We start from the raw sequence: 17,793 nt of genomic DNA, 5'->3' as shown, positions 1-17,793 counted from the left end.
CCTGGGCTGCCATATCTCAAAAAAAGTTGCCCATGTTGCAATAAGCCAATTTTATTCTAAAGAAGTCATTTGCCAGGAACAGAAATTGAGATTCAGGCAGCGAGTGTTTTTATTAGTTTTGCTATTGTTTATTTATAAAATTATTTTCTAATTAATTCATCGGAACATTTTTTTATAAATCGACAAAACCTCGAATATATGAATTGTATTTTAAAATATTTATTATTCCTATTTTGGTTTTTATATTTTTGAACAGACTTAAATGGACTTATCGTTTGTCTTGATTATTTATTGTAAATGTTATATTTTTGTCCATTAATCATTTACCTGTGATATGGGTGTGAAATTGAAAATAAAATCTTTTTTTTTTTGAGCCATTATAGTTTTGGAATGATATGATTTTATATTTTTAATATATAATAAGATCTTTTTATTGAGTTGCTTTCAAAAACTAAGAAAATTTATTTATTTTGTTTTCTTATTTTTCAGTTATAACATATTTCGTTTAAAAATGTGTATTGAGAAAGATTTATATTAGGAAGCAGGAGTGGTATAGCGAAACATTTAATTTTTTTGGGAGGGGAGGGGCTGTTGAAGCCCCATAACAAAAACAGTTATATTTTATAATAAGAGATATATATATCTCAAATAAACCTATTCAATTATGTAATTATATAACAGTGCTGATAATTTTTGGGAGTAAGCTTATAACAGCATCAGTGATAACAACGACGACTGAGACTTAATAATATTTTACGAGGGTAAAATATTCATTATGATATTGGAGGAAAATAGTCGAGTTAAGATATGGAGAGCAAGTAACAAAGACTTGAATAACTTGTCATTGAGTTTATTGCAGTCATGTCACAAGATATAAGAATATTGATATTAATTTTTGAAAGGAAACAACATTTTTACCTTGAAGCAATTTTTGATTATAAGAACATCCAAGCTTAATATATTTATGTATAGTAAGGGGAAAATATACTGAGTATGGTTATTGAATATGATTTATATACCCGTATAATTTCTATGGAATAAATAAACTTACCAAAACAATTAATTTATGATGATAACAAATTCTTGAGTAAAATATTTTTATTATATGGACCATGATTTTTATGCTTCTCAGAATGACTATAATAAATATTTTTCTATAAAAATGTATAAAATAAATATTAGATCTATTTATTAACTCATAATTTTGGTTTAAAAAAAAATCATTTGGTGAATATTTAAGAGACAAAGTACAAAAAAAAAAAAAAAAATATGACAACCAGGTCAACATATTTTTGTCTGGTGTGGATTGCAATTCCTTTTGTGGAATGTTGGGGCATTATGTTTATTCACTGATGCCGTATAAATCTGGCTAGTTTCCAAAACAACAAACAACCTTCTACCTGCGCATGTATAGCTGTCGTAGGCGTTCAAAGTTTGTTGTTACACAGCCGCTTCTCCATATACATTATACGTACAGAGCAATATTTCATTAATATATTTCTGTCGATTAAAAGTTTAAATTTAAATATCTTGAATGATTTGAGATATCTAAAAATGTTAACCTTAGTTTAGAAAACTTTATATGTCTTTTGAGATAATTTAAAACCAATATGCATGCTTTCAAATAATATCAATACATTTCAAATTTGTTCATTTTGAGTATTAATTTTCCCTACTTTAGGGACAATTATCAGTTAATTGATGAAGGTTATATGTATCTCAAAGAATACAAACGTAATCTACAATACATTTTGGACAAATTATATTCTGGGTTTTATTTGTATGTAGAAATTCATATCTAAAAAATTAAGATTTTTTTTTTTTTAATGCCAATGCTCAAAATTGATTTAATTTAATTTAATTTTAGTGATCTTCATCCAAATGCTTGATATCATTTTAATTCTAAAAATTATATAATTTACTTGTGACTGAAATAAGAGTATTAAATAAATTGTTTATTCAAATGCACTTATTTAGTTAATTCAAGAAATTGAATTAATCATTCCATTAATTATTCGTTGGGAAATATTCTTTTCATACCACAGTTAGTGAAATAATTTAAAAAAAACATAACCTTAGTTTATTACATAATAAGCAGTTGAACGATTACTATATTTACATTCTTTAAGTTTTATTGTTTTGCACTTGTAAATATCAATAAAAATTCTATTAATTAGTATACATCAGTAGTGATGAGGTTTCGTGGAGCATATAAAATAAAACCTACAATATTACATATTTTTGTTTACCGTTGTACTCTTTCACATTGAAAAAAAATAATCCAAGAATTTAATATAAAAACAAACAAACGAATTTACGCAAATTAAAACTAATTAAATTAGTTGTAACTCAATTAAAAATAACACGAATATATCCTTTGAAAGGCATTATCAAGATATATAAAGAATGTTCATGGTTTCTGATAAGTATTAGAGATATAATTTAGATTCAATGGAACAATAAGTAGCGGGTGGTCCATTGAAATCTGAACAATTACTAATTCAATAGTTATTACAGGTGAAGTGACTGAAATTATTTCAAATTTAGTTATATTAAGGCATAAGTAATTAAATATCAAAAGAAACAAACCTGAGCTCTCTAGCTTATGCATAAGTAGAGAACAGGACACTTGAACGTGATAAACGAATTAATGTTTGTGCAATTAAAGCATTTAAGCGACTCCGAGACAATCGTCTATGCTGTCAGGTAGTCCAAAACGTTGGAGAAGAAGAAGGGCTCTAAAACTGTCCAAAGAGCTATAAAAATGGTGGAAATAGCTTTATGAGGATGGAGAGGCCTCTTTTGACTTCAGAAATCAAAAAAATCAATCTACTACATTCTAAGTCTCTTTTGGAAATGAGTATTTATGGTTCTTTTGAACTCATTTTTGACACTAAGGACTCTAATAAAGCCCTGATGCCAACCCTTTCGACTTCAACTTTTTGGTGCAAATTGAGGGAAGGACTACAGTGTCTGTTGTCCAGATAGGGAAGACTTCAAATCCACTGTCAGTCAGTCACTGACAAAAGACTTCATCTACAGCGGGGGAAGGTCTTCTGACGCCATCTGGAAGCCATCATTACAACTAAGGACGGCTACACCAATTATTAAGAGAGCTCAGAGAAGCATCTATTTATAGTGTTAATTTTTGTTAAAGTTCTATCATGAAGTAATAAATAATATCTTGTTGATGCTTAAAATTCAAAATGTTCAGATTTTTATGATCCAATGAGTATTTTTATTGGTCATGTGATATATTTCATCAACAAAGTGTTTAAGACCCCAGAAAAGTAATTTTTTCCGTTATTGTTAAATGAACAGACGCAATTTTTTTTAAATATATATACTTGTTTGTACTTTATTTAAGATATTCTAATTGACTATTACTTTGTGTAAAATTATATATATTTTATTAAATTTAAAGATTAAACGGCTTTATCCAAATGTAAGCTATATTCTTTTTTCAGCTTTTAATTGATGTCAAACTCATTATTTGGTCTCTGAACGTCGATTGCTTTAATTTGAGTAATATTTTTATATAAATATGAACTTAGTGATTCTCGTTATACTTAAATAAAGAATGGTTAGAAAAAAATTAGCTTACTACCAACTGATTTTACTTCTATTTTTTAGGAAAGCTTGTAAAATACCAAAACTCAAATATCTACAATTTTTCTGTACTTGTCGATATTTTCCTTTCTTCATTTATTAAGAAATAACAAATAGTTTGCAATTACTGTACTGGGTGGTCCATTGGAATCTGTATACATTCTAATAAAATAATAAATGAAGGTTGAGTGATTGAAATTAATTAATTTTTGATATATTAAAGCATAAACAATTAGTTTGAGCTCACTAGCTTACATACAAGCTGAGGGAATGACACTTGAATGTGATTTACAAATTCCCATTTGTGCACTCCAATCAGTTAGGCGTCTCCAGAACCATTATCTACACCGTCACCATGTCCAAAAAGTTGGAGAGTAAGAAGGGGTCTATTAAAAAGCCCAAACTGAATCTGGAGGAGTTAAAGAAAGCAGAATAAACCAATCCCCTCAAGTCCTTGTGGGTTCATGCAAGAGATCTCAGGATTTCACACTAGACTCTCCATAGAGCCATTACAAAGGTGGGTGGAAAGAGTCTTGTAAGGGTGAAGATAACACTTTTCACACCATCAATGAAAGAAAACTAACCCTTTTCACACCAGAGATGAAAGAAAACTATCCCCTCCGTTTCAAGACTCTTTTGAATGAGTATTGTATGAGTCTTTTGAGTTCTTTATAACATTTTTTTGACACATTTGATACCAAATCCCCCGTCTACAACTTTTGGGTGCAAGTCGAGGGAAAGAACTGTAGTGTATGTATGCCATCCAAACATCAAAGTCCTCAAAGCCACTATTAGACAGCACTGGGACGCTATGTCAGAGGACTACATCAGCAGCAGGTAACAGGTCTTCCACCACTGCCTGAAACTAGTATTGCCCCTAAGGGCAGCTACATACATTAATAATTAAGAGAGCTAAAACACACAACTATTTATAGTATTAATTTTTTTGAAATTATATTTTTAATTTATAAATTGTTGAACCTTAAAATTCAGAGTGTTCAGATTTGAATGGACCACTCGGTATGAGATAAATACAAAACCAATATGTAGTTAGTATTTCAAAATAGGTAGTAATGAAATGAAAAGAGAAAATTATCTGAAGGAGAAATAAACCAAAAAATCATAATTATATTTTACACTTAAAAACAAAAAGTAATGTTTCTTTTGGAAAATAATGGCTGATCAACATGCGACAAGCCTTATTATTTTGTGCTTTGGTACCCCTTAGAGTGGTGATGAATAATTAATATTAATGACGATGCAGTATAGGGTCTGCAGGGGATAGATCCTAAGTATAACAATTTAACATAATATATAGTGTACAAGAAATAACAGAAGTTTTCTACCAATATGGTAATAAGCCCATTACTTCCAACGAACCCTTACATTTGAATATAAGCTTAAATACTTTAGTATGTTTTTCTTTTTTACCTTAATATGGATAATGAAAATAAAAACTCCAACTTGGGACCCTCATTTAATTTACTGGCCACAAACTTAAAAGTATGCGCTGAAATAATTCTCATAAATAAATAATTCATTAATTAGCTCCAGTATTGTCTAGCATTTGAATTTACGTTGTACACCATAATATAATTAAGGTATGATGTTAAGAGCTTCTTGCGTTCTTCTCTGATGTAAGACCCCCGTTTCGAATAAGCTCTGAATTTAAGTCGTTATACCCAATATAGACTGGTTCAGAGTCTTTCCAATCAGTTATACACAAATCATTGTCAATAAAAACTATTTTGATACCATCTTTGAGCATTTTGTTCATCTTAGATTACTTTAAAGATCTAGATTATTGAGCCTCATCATTTCATTGGTGCTATTTATCTATACTAAAAATTACATTAGAAATCAGGAAGTAAAAAAATTATTTTATAGTCAGCTTTTAGCTAAAGCATGCTGATTTCGGATGTCCTTATAATGATATTTATTAAACGTTATCATTACTTTAAAAACATACACGGACAGTTCGAAATAAAATACTTCGATGATAGAGAAAAAAAAAGTTCATAAAAATGATCAGTTATAACCGTAAAAAAGTGACCCAATTTTTTTAAATATAACATGAACACTTCCACCGCGTACTTTAATGTACGTTACAAGCTCAATTTTTTATTTTTAAATTTATAATTTGTATCATTGTAATATTGTCTATCCTATTTCAATTTATAAGAAAAAAGAAAAGAAAAATATTACTTTTTTCATTGGTAAATCAGACAGTAACGTAAATTTACACATTTTTCATTTCCTTTTTTTCAACAACGTTTGCAAAACCAATAAGACTCACTTATTTCAAACAAATTCAAAAATATTCTCTATATGTGTACTTATCATTTTTTTTATAACATAAGCTTTTAAAACCTCATATTGTAACACTCATAACACGTACTTATAAGGACATAATGAAGTAATAGATTAAGAAATTACACAAAAATGTATTTTCAATGTAAAGTTGTATATTTTAAAAGAAAACAAATATATATATATATATACGGGATACAAATTATCTCAAAGAGTCCATTGGTTAGAGGCTCAAATTTTTGTCTGTCAGTACTCATTTTAACTGCACATAGAACCTTAAGAACGCTTCATCAGCGTACTTCTCATACTTAGAATTGACATTTTTAAACAGAAAAGCTAAGTTTGGAAATTAAAAAGGATATAGATTGTTGCCAAGGCTTTTTTCATTATAGTTGGCTATGTTGTATCGTCGGGGTACTAACTTCTCTCTCTAAAGTAAGCATTATTGTCTTTCTTTGGTGTCAATTGATTTAAAAATGTATATTAAAATCAATATGATATTGATATTTTCCTGCACTAATGGTATTTAAAATGTGGGAAGTTCTCCTCTTTATTGCAGTAATGTATTTTCCCAAAATCATATCACAGACAGCTGATATTAACAAGGTCCTTAATTCAGTAATACCATATGTCTAACTTTCTAGAAGTACCTTCTCATTGCGCTATTTTTCCCTAACAAAAACGTATATTCTACTCATAGGAAACTCATTAGAATTATTCCTAAAAACAAAGGTTCCGGCCAAAGAGGAGGTGTACGTAGAGATATCCGTACAAATATATGCCTTTCAAAGTATAATTGATCTGAAGGCAAATTTTGAAAACCTAGTCTCATGATTTTGTTTTTTATTTAATGATCAATATGCCCTCTACAATAAATCACGCAAATATCATATTGAGTATTTTAAAATGACCCTCCTTAATCATCACGTGAGTAATGTTTACATTAATGAACAGCTTTTTCCAAATCTTTATATGTTCAAATGTAATGTAATATATAATAATTTCCCATCCACTTTTAATGCTCTTTCACCAAGAAATGTGTGTTCTGAATATAAATATGTCTTCTACTTAACATTACTATTCTGGTATAATGGTATCAGGGTAAAACTCTGAGAAGGGTTGTTTTCTAAAGTAACTACTCATATTTTATTGAATAGCTTTTGATTGGTGTATCCATCCTTTCTGCCTCAGCAGGAAGAACACATCATATATTAATGTAATAACTACACGTTAGTGTAATTCCATTCCATATGTTTTTAATCAAAGGCTTATAAGTAAAACAATTACAACATTGAATTACTTGTATCCCTATAAAATTGAAATCAAATCAATACTGCTAAACCAGAATTAGGTTCCAGTCTGGGAACCACACATTGGTACAAGACTGTAATAATTTATGCTGGATCTAACTAATTCACCCCTATAAAAGAGTCCAATCTGAAATAGATACATAGTAGAATATCAGTCTAGGCCCGTCGAAAAATGCAGCCTCTTACCAAAATAATTGATGGTAATTAAGAAATCGGTTCACACCGATTTAATAGATGCGTTTTTATGACGAAAGTTGTGATCATCGTTTTAATGATGCCATATGAAATTTAGATGTGTCACATTTGTACAACTTGCGAATGAGTATTTTGAATAAAATCGTTCAATAAAGCAAAAACACAACAAATATTATCAACAGTTAGAACATGATTAAAGTTAGCTTCATCATCAGGCATAGAAGTCTTAACCAAAAAATTGGCTAAATATAATGATAAAAGAATTGTTTGTCAATGTTATTTCCTTTACACATGACTAAATGATTACATATCAATTTACAAAAAATCATTTTATATAAGCCGTTAGTCTACACATATTTGAAAATGAAAAAATGAGTCTTCCTTTTTCGTTAAAAAAAATATTTTGAAGTACATAGTATGAAACCATTTTTATCAAATGTTTCTATTATTGTATAATTTACTCAATAAGATTAACTAATTAATGTTATATAATTTATTTATCCTGCAATTATGCTGTTAACCTATGAAAGTTATATGTGCGTACAGCTCCAAAAAACATTATTAATTACAGTTATTATACCTTTCTATATGTCACGAAAGGTGGTTTTATTCCAACTCGTTTAATTAGGAACCATAACTAACTTACCTCTTGTCTCTTTAATATCTTTTTAGCTGAGGCCCCAGACGAGAGATCCACTTTGTCCTTTCTAAGCATGTCTTCTAATAGAGTCAACCAATCTCTTATTTGAAGAATTGATCTATCTAGGGAGGTGAGAAGTGTGCTTGTGGAAATGACACTGGATCGGGGACGTTCGTTGTCATTTTGTGTAAAGTTGTCATTTTGGAAATTGGTGGATCTCTTTAATTGTGTGTTGTTGGAGTTGGAGCGGCGGCAAAATTTGAATTCACGGTGGAATATTTGTATTCTGTCAAAGTTGAAAAAGTTACTTGCTCTGTTCGAATTGTAACTGCAAAAATAAAATATTATTAACATTTTTTTTTTCAGTATTAATATTACTTTCTATGTGTAATGTGTATATATATTAAATTTACACTATAAATATATAAAAAAGGTTAAAATAAATAAAGTCAATTAAAATTTGAACATTTTGATTTTAAACTTGAACATGATATAATTAATTAATTAACAAAAGAATTTAACAAAATTAATGTTATAAATAAATGTGTGTCTAAGCTGTCTTATTCATTTATATAGCCGCCCTTAGTGCCAATGGTGGCTTCCAGGTGGCGGTGGAAGGCTCTCTCATGGCGTTCTAGTGCTGGCTGACAGTGGCTTTGAGGGCCTCGGTGGTTGGATGCCAAAAACTGCAGGCCTTGGCATTAGGGCTATAAGGGGGCGGAAGTGTTATAAAATGAGTTCAAAAGATCTTGAAAACCCCATTCAAAAGAGTTTTGCAAAGGCGGAGATGGATTTATTTCATTGTTGTTGTGTAAAGTGGCCTTTCAACCCTCACAAACTTATTTTCACTTACTTTTTTGTTCGCTCTTTGAACAGTCTGGTGTGAGATATTTTGTATGGGCATTCATATACTTGAGAAGATGGGCCTCGGTTTTTTTTTAAATCCTACGGATCCAGTTTGGCCATTTTGACGAATCCCTTATTCTCTCAAACGTTTTTGATCTTCCCACGGCGTTCACGATAATCCTAGAGACATCCAACTACTTGGAGTGTGCGAATGGAAATTTATCGATCACGTTCAAGTGTCATTTTTACGACTTCTACGTCAGCTAGGGAGCTCATGTTTATTTTATTTGGTAACAAATTGTTTATACATTAATATATCTAAAAATGAAATCCACTGCTCAAAAATTAATTATTAAGTTAGTAAATGTTCAAATTTCAAAATATATCCTGCATACACCATTTTGAAACAGTTGTATGGAGATTTTTATTTCTAAAAATTTTACAAATTAAAAGCTTTATACCTCTACGATTATCCTTTGAAAAATAAGGATCGTTCATTTAGATTTATTAGTTTAATAGATTTAAGAAGATAAAGAGCTTTGTATTTTTAAATTTATGAAATGTACAAAAATATGAAAGAAATTATTAATAATAACCATAAATTAAGTAGGCCTTAAAATCAATTTCTGCTGTATTAGCACATGTACCCCTTTGTGTGGTCGTGTTCTTTGACGTATGTATGTATAGTTTTGCAATGTATGGATATCTGTACTATTTTAGAATGTATGTATGTACTATGGTATAGAACAATAAATTCTTAACTAACTACATAGTTTCGAAACTAGCATCAATACTAAGAGCAGAATATAATAAAATCTGGAATGTTGGATTTGATTAATAAGTGAAGGAGTACTGATATTAGACCCTAAAAGAGATGTAGAAAAAATGAATATAGTGAATGAGGGACAACCTTTACTTAAAATTCATAGAAAATTGTAAGCAGAATTATTCTTAATACATGATTAATCATAGTTATTTTTTCCATTATCAACGAATCTCGGAAAATATTTATGCAGAAAAAATGAAAAGAGATGAATCTCCTGTTATATACAAGATGTAATTGATCAAGTATTACATAGTAAGGACGATTTAGGCTCTTCATTTGGGTTATCCAAAACCTTTTGATTTAGTGTTAGAATTTTGCGTGAGTTTATAAGCTATAGGATGATAATAAAGTTTGTCACTAAGGATGGAACAATCTTCAATTTCTTCTGTACTAGTAGTATGGTGTCATCTAACAAAAAGTTCTATTTTGATGTTTCAGTTGACAATAAATAAGGTGACTCAATCCCTCCATTACTGTTTTTAATAGCCAATGACGGAGTCAGCCAACATTTTGTAAGAAAATTGCAATTCAAAAAAACTAAATTTGTTCTTCTATATATAAATGACCTTAACATTTTCTTAACGGGATCTTATTGAAAATGTTACACCTGCTCTGCGTTGAGAATTTGTGGACCTGAAATCGTTATCAAAACTTCAGGATTAGTACAAATGAGTAAGTTATACTCATATCAAAAGAAAAATACCTAAGAGAATATTTTCCTTCCATAAAATACTCGAAAAGAATTAAACTCCTCAGAATAATAATAGTTAGTGGAGTTGGGCCTCCGACAATAACCGTAATGGGGATTTGAAAGTAAATACAATATCACACTTCGTGAAAAGCTAAGATCACTTCTTCATAAACTTATTCCAAAAGATAAAAATATGGAACACAATATTTTTCCCTCAGGTTGATCATATACTTAGATTTGCCCAGTATTCTGATAATATTAAAAGTTAGTTACGAGAAATTAAAAGAAGAAAGCACATTTGAATTCTAATACGCCCTGCATGTCAATAAATTATGCCATATGTCTGAATGCTTCGGTGGGGTTTCAGTTTAAATATAAATAGAATCACCTTAGAAGGCCTTGAACTTAAATTATTTTGTGAGATTAAAAGATTTTCTATATTTCAGGGCAATATGCCTCGAAGAACTTTTTCACAGCTTCCACAGATTTTTAGTTCATGGAAAAAATATTGATGGGACCTATAGAGTTCTTAAGAATATTAATAACAAAGGGGGATTATTCGAAAAAAATGTGAAGCTCCTAACAGTCCTAAAGCATCCACTTTTGAATTGAGATAAATCTATATACTTTAATCCAAGAGTTTACAAGAGGAATGAATACTTTACCATGTTGGACAACTGTAAAATGAAACTGTTCAGATTCGGGATAAGACTTCTCCAACAATACTTATGTAAGGGAAAGTACAAATTTGGCTGTTCTAATTTTAATATTGGGCTACATTCAAATTGCTTCTACGAGTATCATGATTTCAAATAATAGAAATCATACTATAAATTAGTTTTATTATTTATGAAATTATATTCTTGTGAATAAAAAGTCAACTTAGGTAAATATGTTTATTGAATTTTCAAGTTTGAATCTAATCTTTAAATAAAATTTATGTCTACCGATTACAAATTTATTCGTACATCTAAATGCTACTGATACCTGCGATAGGTTAATTAATTAACTGTCGCCTATACAGGCCTTAGAGATACTTTTAGATTTAAAAATGTACAGTTCTATTATTTGAATGATAAACAGATAAACTATGTCCCCAAATTCTTTCTACGTTTATATAATTATTTCCTTTAATGTGTTAAAAAGGATGTCAATTAAATTTATAACGATTTAAGGTTTTAATCAATTATTTTATGGAACATATGTAAGTAGAAAGGGGATGGGTCAGTGACTCATCGATAAGGATATGACAATCTTTGAAATCCACGTGACCATACATAAAAAAAGTATAAGTTGATTAGTAACTTGAAAGATTTTAGTGTTTTTTTAAATTATTTTTCTCTATTTTGAAAACTCAAACGTTTTAGCTAGCATGGAATATCCAGCAGATATGTCGTCTCTCAATGTTAACATCATAATTCACATTTCCTTTTGATTTATACTCACCAAGATTTAGAAAACCTTTATATTCTTACTCATTGATTTATAATTTAACAAGGACTTACAATTATAACTCCATAAGAAATCTTAAGGTTACGATCTATCTTTAATGACTGCACAAGAATGTTCTATCAGGTTTTGAATATAATTGAAAGTTATAAAAAGGAAGGTCACTACTCAGGAGTTAAATAATAATTAGAATTGCTAAGGAAAAGAAAATTCTTTGTTCAGATTACCCATTCTACAAAAATCTAGCCAGCTAAAAAAATCACGTGATTTATAGGACTAAGAGGGTTTTTATAAATTTCAAAAAACATAATTAATCGTTAGTTATGAAGAGGTCATCAAGGTCTTGGAATATTTTTCCTCTGAGCAGAGGATGAGTTTTAGAAAAGTAATGCTTCTTAATAGACTCCACTTTAATTGAAATCCTTTTTTCCTTCCTGGTAATTCCCAATTCCAATTTGGCAATCGAGAAAGTGAGTTAGTTAATTAATTTTTCGTTAAATTAGTTTATTTCCTATTTTTTTTTTTTTTTTTTTTTTATTTTTTTTTTCCCCATAGCTCTTCCATTCGGAGATTGGGATATGGATAGGGACAGACAAGCCAATTAAGTCCATCTTTTTGTTTCGGGCTCATAATTCAATATGTCTCCCGTCGTACGAGAAAACTATTTTTTTTGCATTATAATTCGAAGGCTTAAATTTTCATTTATGATTAAGCTCAAAATTCCTCTAATAAAAGAGAACAATCGATGGTTTAAAATGAAATAATTCAATTATAATAATAAATTTAATCTATAATTGTAGCCTTAAAACTAGCAAATATATATATATCTCATTTTTGAAAGGGGTTGAGTGTTGATAGGATCTTAATCATTTTGGTTTTTAAATAAAGAGAAGTTTATACGTATTTTCATTTGCATGAGTTGTTTATTATGATACAAAAATCAATTTTAAAATAATTATTTCATATGTTTAGAATTTAAAATAAATGATTAATAGACAAATATGTTCAAGTCAAATATTCATTTTTCTATTCTCAAAATATATAACTGAGCGTCATATCACAATAGAAAACGCACTCGGTAGAAATTATTCATTTGAGCTCCATGAGTGTAGATTAGATACCCCGTGGCTTCTAAATATGGGTACGAAGGTCGTTTGAAAAGTATGTGCAAAGGCACAGAAATGGTGATACTTGTGTGTATCGAGGTTATTTTTAGTTAATAGCATCTCTTGGTAGAACATACACCAACTTTCAGCCAGATCGGTATATTTATTTCTGTTTGGCATTTGTTTGAATGGTGACAGTGAAGTAATTTTCAGAAAATGGAGGAGAAAGAATTTCGCTTGTTGATTAAGCATTACATTTTGAAAGACTAAAATCAAGCTTGATAAACATTATGGAAACTTTACACCTCCCATTAGAACAGTTTAAAAGTAATTTCAAAATTTTGAGCGTGGCTAAATGGGCAAAAGTGACGCTGAACATTCTGAACACCCTTTTGAGGTTACTACTCCAGACATGATGTATGTGATTTGTAACAAAAGAGTGAAGCTACGTGAGTTTGATGTGTGCATTTTGAGTTAGAACTCTGGCTCCATTAATTTTGCCACCACAACTGCTGAGGTGGGAACCGGTACATTGTCGTGACAGAATATGACTTTTTTGTGAGCCAATAGTTGGCCAGTCGATAAGGATTATTTCTTGAGAATTCAAAAAAAAAGTCGCCATAATCTGTCCAGGTGATTCCTTAATTTAAACAAATGCCAAACAGAATGACAAAGATTGATATGTCTGAAAGTATGTGGGTGATCTTCCAATAGATGCTACTAAATAAACATAGCCTACTTAGGCGCCATTTGTGCAATCTATCAAACTTTGCACATACATTTCACACGACCCTCATATGTATATAGACTTCAAAGACAACTAATTCCTTGGTCCGATTGAGTATTTGTAATAGTATAGTGTTTACTCATAACATATCTGTGTTTTTACTTGATGTCATCAATCAAAAGAACATTAATAAATAAAAAATTGTCCTTAAAGTTTTTAAATTCTTCTTTACAAGCTGACTATTTACCTTGAAAATCATTTTTGTAGACAAATTCGACAAGCCTTGGTAATGGATAAAACATATTTTAGATTTTTTAACTAATATAATGTTACCGAAGAGGCATTTTTTGTGCTACAATTTTTTTTTTTAAAGTTCCTGTAATTGTGAGTACCGAGTGTCTTATGGATTCACAGGCTAAAAAAATTGAAAAACATTTTTTTTTATTCCCTCCATTTTTTCTGATTGAATATTATAGAATATTAAGGTCTATATCTAAATTTTCAAGAATTTCCTTTCATACCGTTACGATGCGGAAATGGGATATCTGCCTGATATATCAGTGTAATGGGAACTGCAGGAACCAAAAATATTTATCTTTAATATCTACATTATATCAGAATATTAACAACTAAATTTTTTACCCGTCCCTTGGTCTTAATACCACTACACATGTAATGCAAAATCTGAGACCTATCACCTTGAGATACATGTTTACAAGCCTCCACATGTAAATTTGGTAACACAAATATATTTCAATTTAATTTATAGGTAGACTCTTAAATATAATAATGCCTTGTAGATCTTGTCACTTATAAGTATTCAAAATTAAGTAAAAATAAAAAAAGTAATATTAGCCTTACCCCGTGCTCCGTTCCTGATAGCTACTCCCAAGCAAGCAATCCTCTTCATCTCTTGGTGAAGGAACAGAAGAGAGTGGAGATGATGAACTCGTAAAATCTGTGGAGAAAGAATTTCTCTGACTTAGTGAGGAAGCAATGGAGGACATGGTTCCAGAGGAAGAGACTCCGGAAGAATACATGGATTGGGATAAGAAGTTGAGTGCTTGGCTTGCACGACTTGTAGTTTGAGTATTACTAGTATTGCTGCTAGGATTGTTGTTATTTTTGGTATCGTCTGAAGCACGATGAATCAAATTAGGAGAATACATGCGTGTAGGTTTGATTGATGAATCCATTTCTGTAAAGAGAATGATGTTTTTTATTCCAATTGTAAATATTCATAGAAGAGCCATATTGAGAAATGTCAAAAATGCTTACTTTTACAATATGTATATAGTATATGATTTTATCAATTTATCCTTAAGCATCAACCGCAATAAATGAATGTCCTTAAATAAATAAGCCTAGATACATAAATGTAAAATTATTCTTGATTACATTCTAATTACTTTTTAAGTAGGTAAAAAACGGATTAATGAAGTCTACTTTCTTCAGCTTCGATACTTATATATACATAAGTTTATCAATTAATAGACGTCATACATAAGCTTATTATAATTTCATATCAATGTGATAGGAATACCAAAGTTATGATCCAAAATTAAAAACTTGGGCCACTGTTTTTACTGGCCAATTTAAATTTTGAACACATCACAAAAACAATCATGGTACATTTTTTAGTTGAAATATTAATTTATCATGGCTGAAGAAAGTAAACATTTAAAAATTGCGAGCCTACTCCATACTGCAATGCCGACTATCTTGAGATAGTAAAGGATAAAACCATTTCTACGGCTACTATTGAGATCTCCAGTTAGTAAGGATTTGAGTTCTAGCAGATTGGTGTACATGGCCAAAAGTGTCTCCCCAATTCCCAAACAAAAAATTTTGAGGGCCACAGTTTAAAAATCGCAACCCTTTGAATTTTTGTGTGTTGCGGAGAACAAGATCTGTAGAAGGTGTTACTCCATTGTCAAAATCTTATGTCTGTAGTTGAATTGGAGAAGTAGAAAATACCTTTCAACATCATGAAAAGTGTATTTATTTCCACACCTAGAAAGCTGTTATTTCTACCAAAGAAGATCATATTCAAAATTAAGCAGCCGTTACTTCCATAGGGTTTTTATTCACTTCAAACACTGAATTACCTCTAGTTATGAAAATCCTGTGTATTTTGGGCATGTTAAAAAAATAAAAACGGATTATTAACATTCTAACCCTGACAATTTGAAGAATATTTTGGAGGGGAACAGCTTAGCTGTCATGACGTTACATTAGATCAGCTGTGACTTTGGAGGAGGGGAAGAAGAAAATAAATAATTATATTGGCACCAGTTACTCAGATGCCGATCGCCAACTCTACTTCGAATCCAAGTAATAAAGGGTGATTCAAAACGAGTGGTTTTTGGATTGTAGAAATAAAACACATAAAATACTAAATTCTGGTCAAAACTTTCTTATGAACCGAAAAAACAATCCTTTACAATTATTTGTAGAAAATAATCCCCTCATATGTTGGCTGCAACTGACCTTTAAATGTCCTTTCTTTCGCGCCAATTTTCGATGCTGCGTTTGAGCATTGTGACCGGAATCTCACGATTAACTTGCTCAATATTTGCTTCCAATGCTTCAATTGTCGCTGGTTTATCCACATAGACTATTGTTTTTACGTAGTCCCAAAGAAAAAAGTGCAAGGTGTGATATCACACGATCTTGGTGGCCAATTCACCGGGCCAAAACGTGAAATTAATTGCTCACCAAAATTATACCTAATAAGTCCATTGTTACACGCGCTGTGTGGCAAGTGTCTTGCTGGAACCAAATATCGTGGAGACATGTGCTTCAATTTGAGGTACCAAAAAGTATGTTACCATAACGCGAATCGATTCTTCACGATCTTCGGCTACACTCTTGGCTACGCCCGCAATATTTTCTACGCTGCGAGCTGGACGTAGCCTACCAGACGACGGGACATCCCAGCAAGTTGCTGCCCCTTCAAATTTTTCAATTATTCTGTGAATTGTGGATTCTGAAGGTATATTATGTGGACCATAAGTTGGGCATAATTTGCGAAAAACTTCTTTCACAGAAGGGTGATTTTCATTGTACAATTGAACATTTTGTAAACGTTGTTGTGGCGTATATCTTTTCATGAAGAATTGTAAAACAATATTTAGTAAAATGACGTATGAATTTGACCAAATTCGCGCGCAACTGTCAAAAAATCCCTATTGGAAAAAACTGCTCGTTTTTAATCACCCTTTACTTGCATCTATAACTTTCAACAAATTATAAAGGTTACTCACCGTTTTGTATGAGCAAAATGCAAGTTTAATTAGTTATTGAATTTATTAATAAATTGTTTTCACAACTCAGGAGTTTAACAATATTGACATTAGCTAAATAAATAAAAATTCAGTCTGTTAATTACCTATACAAAAAAACAAAACAAAAAAAAACGGGAGTACTAAAAAAAATATAGGCTTGACATCACTAATTATCCCTATACTACAGTGTGCGTGGACAAAATCGGCCGCTTCAAAAAACAACAACTACAAGCTTATTTTCTAATATTTATAGATAAAATAAAAACGAATATCTTTATTAGGATATAAAGCAGCTATCTATTTAATGTAGTCGCCGTCTGCAGCCAAACCCCGCTCAATGCGGCTAACGAAACCGAGAACAGACATTTTGGATCTGCACTGCTTCTATCTCACTGAATTTCTCCTTGATGCAGGTGATGAGAGACTGCTTGGTGTTATGGGGGGAGCGGTTGGTCATATTTCCCGTATAGGATCATACAAAGTAGTCCAATGGGTTCAAATCCCGTGATGAGGGAGGCCAATTGGAGAAAGGTACGAATGCAAAAGCATTGCATCATCACAGTTGAACCAGAGCATGTTCGGCGACTTTGGGTTCTTCAAGATGTTCAACAGCCTGAAGCTTTTGAGCAGCCGCAACCCTAGAGTCTTTTTAGTCAGAAGTTGGGCTTTCTGACATCTGTAGGACTTGCAAGTTAAGTTCTCCTTCACACAAGCCCTCACGGTCCACTCGGGAACGCCCAGGTCCCTCGCCATGGCTCTCATGGAACGATGGAGGTCCTTGTCGATGATGTTTCTGA

The 17,793-nt window shown here is 30.9% G+C and overlaps 1 protein-coding gene across 1 annotated transcript in view; it reads right to left on the bottom strand.

Annotated features, from left to right (window-relative positions):
- Nucleotides 1–17,793, bottom strand: part of LOC121129164 (dystrophin) — a 371,133-nt gene that overhangs the window by 266,612 nt on the left and 86,728 nt on the right. Inside the window, exons 2-3 of the mRNA XM_071893614.1 lie at nt 14,571–14,907; nt 8,071–8,392 (exon numbers count right to left, since the gene is read on the bottom strand). Of these exons, the coding sequence (XP_071749715.1) occupies nt 8,071–8,392; nt 14,571–14,905 (657 nt within the window). The 5' untranslated portion in view covers nt 14,906–14,907. The remainder of the gene's footprint in view (nt 1–8,070; nt 8,393–14,570; nt 14,908–17,793) is intronic.

Source organism: Lepeophtheirus salmonis, chromosome 14, assembly GCF_016086655.4.
Source record: "Lepeophtheirus salmonis chromosome 14, UVic_Lsal_1.4, whole genome shotgun sequence".
NCBI lineage: Eukaryota > Metazoa > Arthropoda > Copepoda > Siphonostomatoida > Caligidae > Lepeophtheirus > Lepeophtheirus salmonis.
The sequence above is the reverse complement of the archived record's forward strand: the minus strand, read 5'-3'. Positions and strand labels throughout refer to the sequence as shown.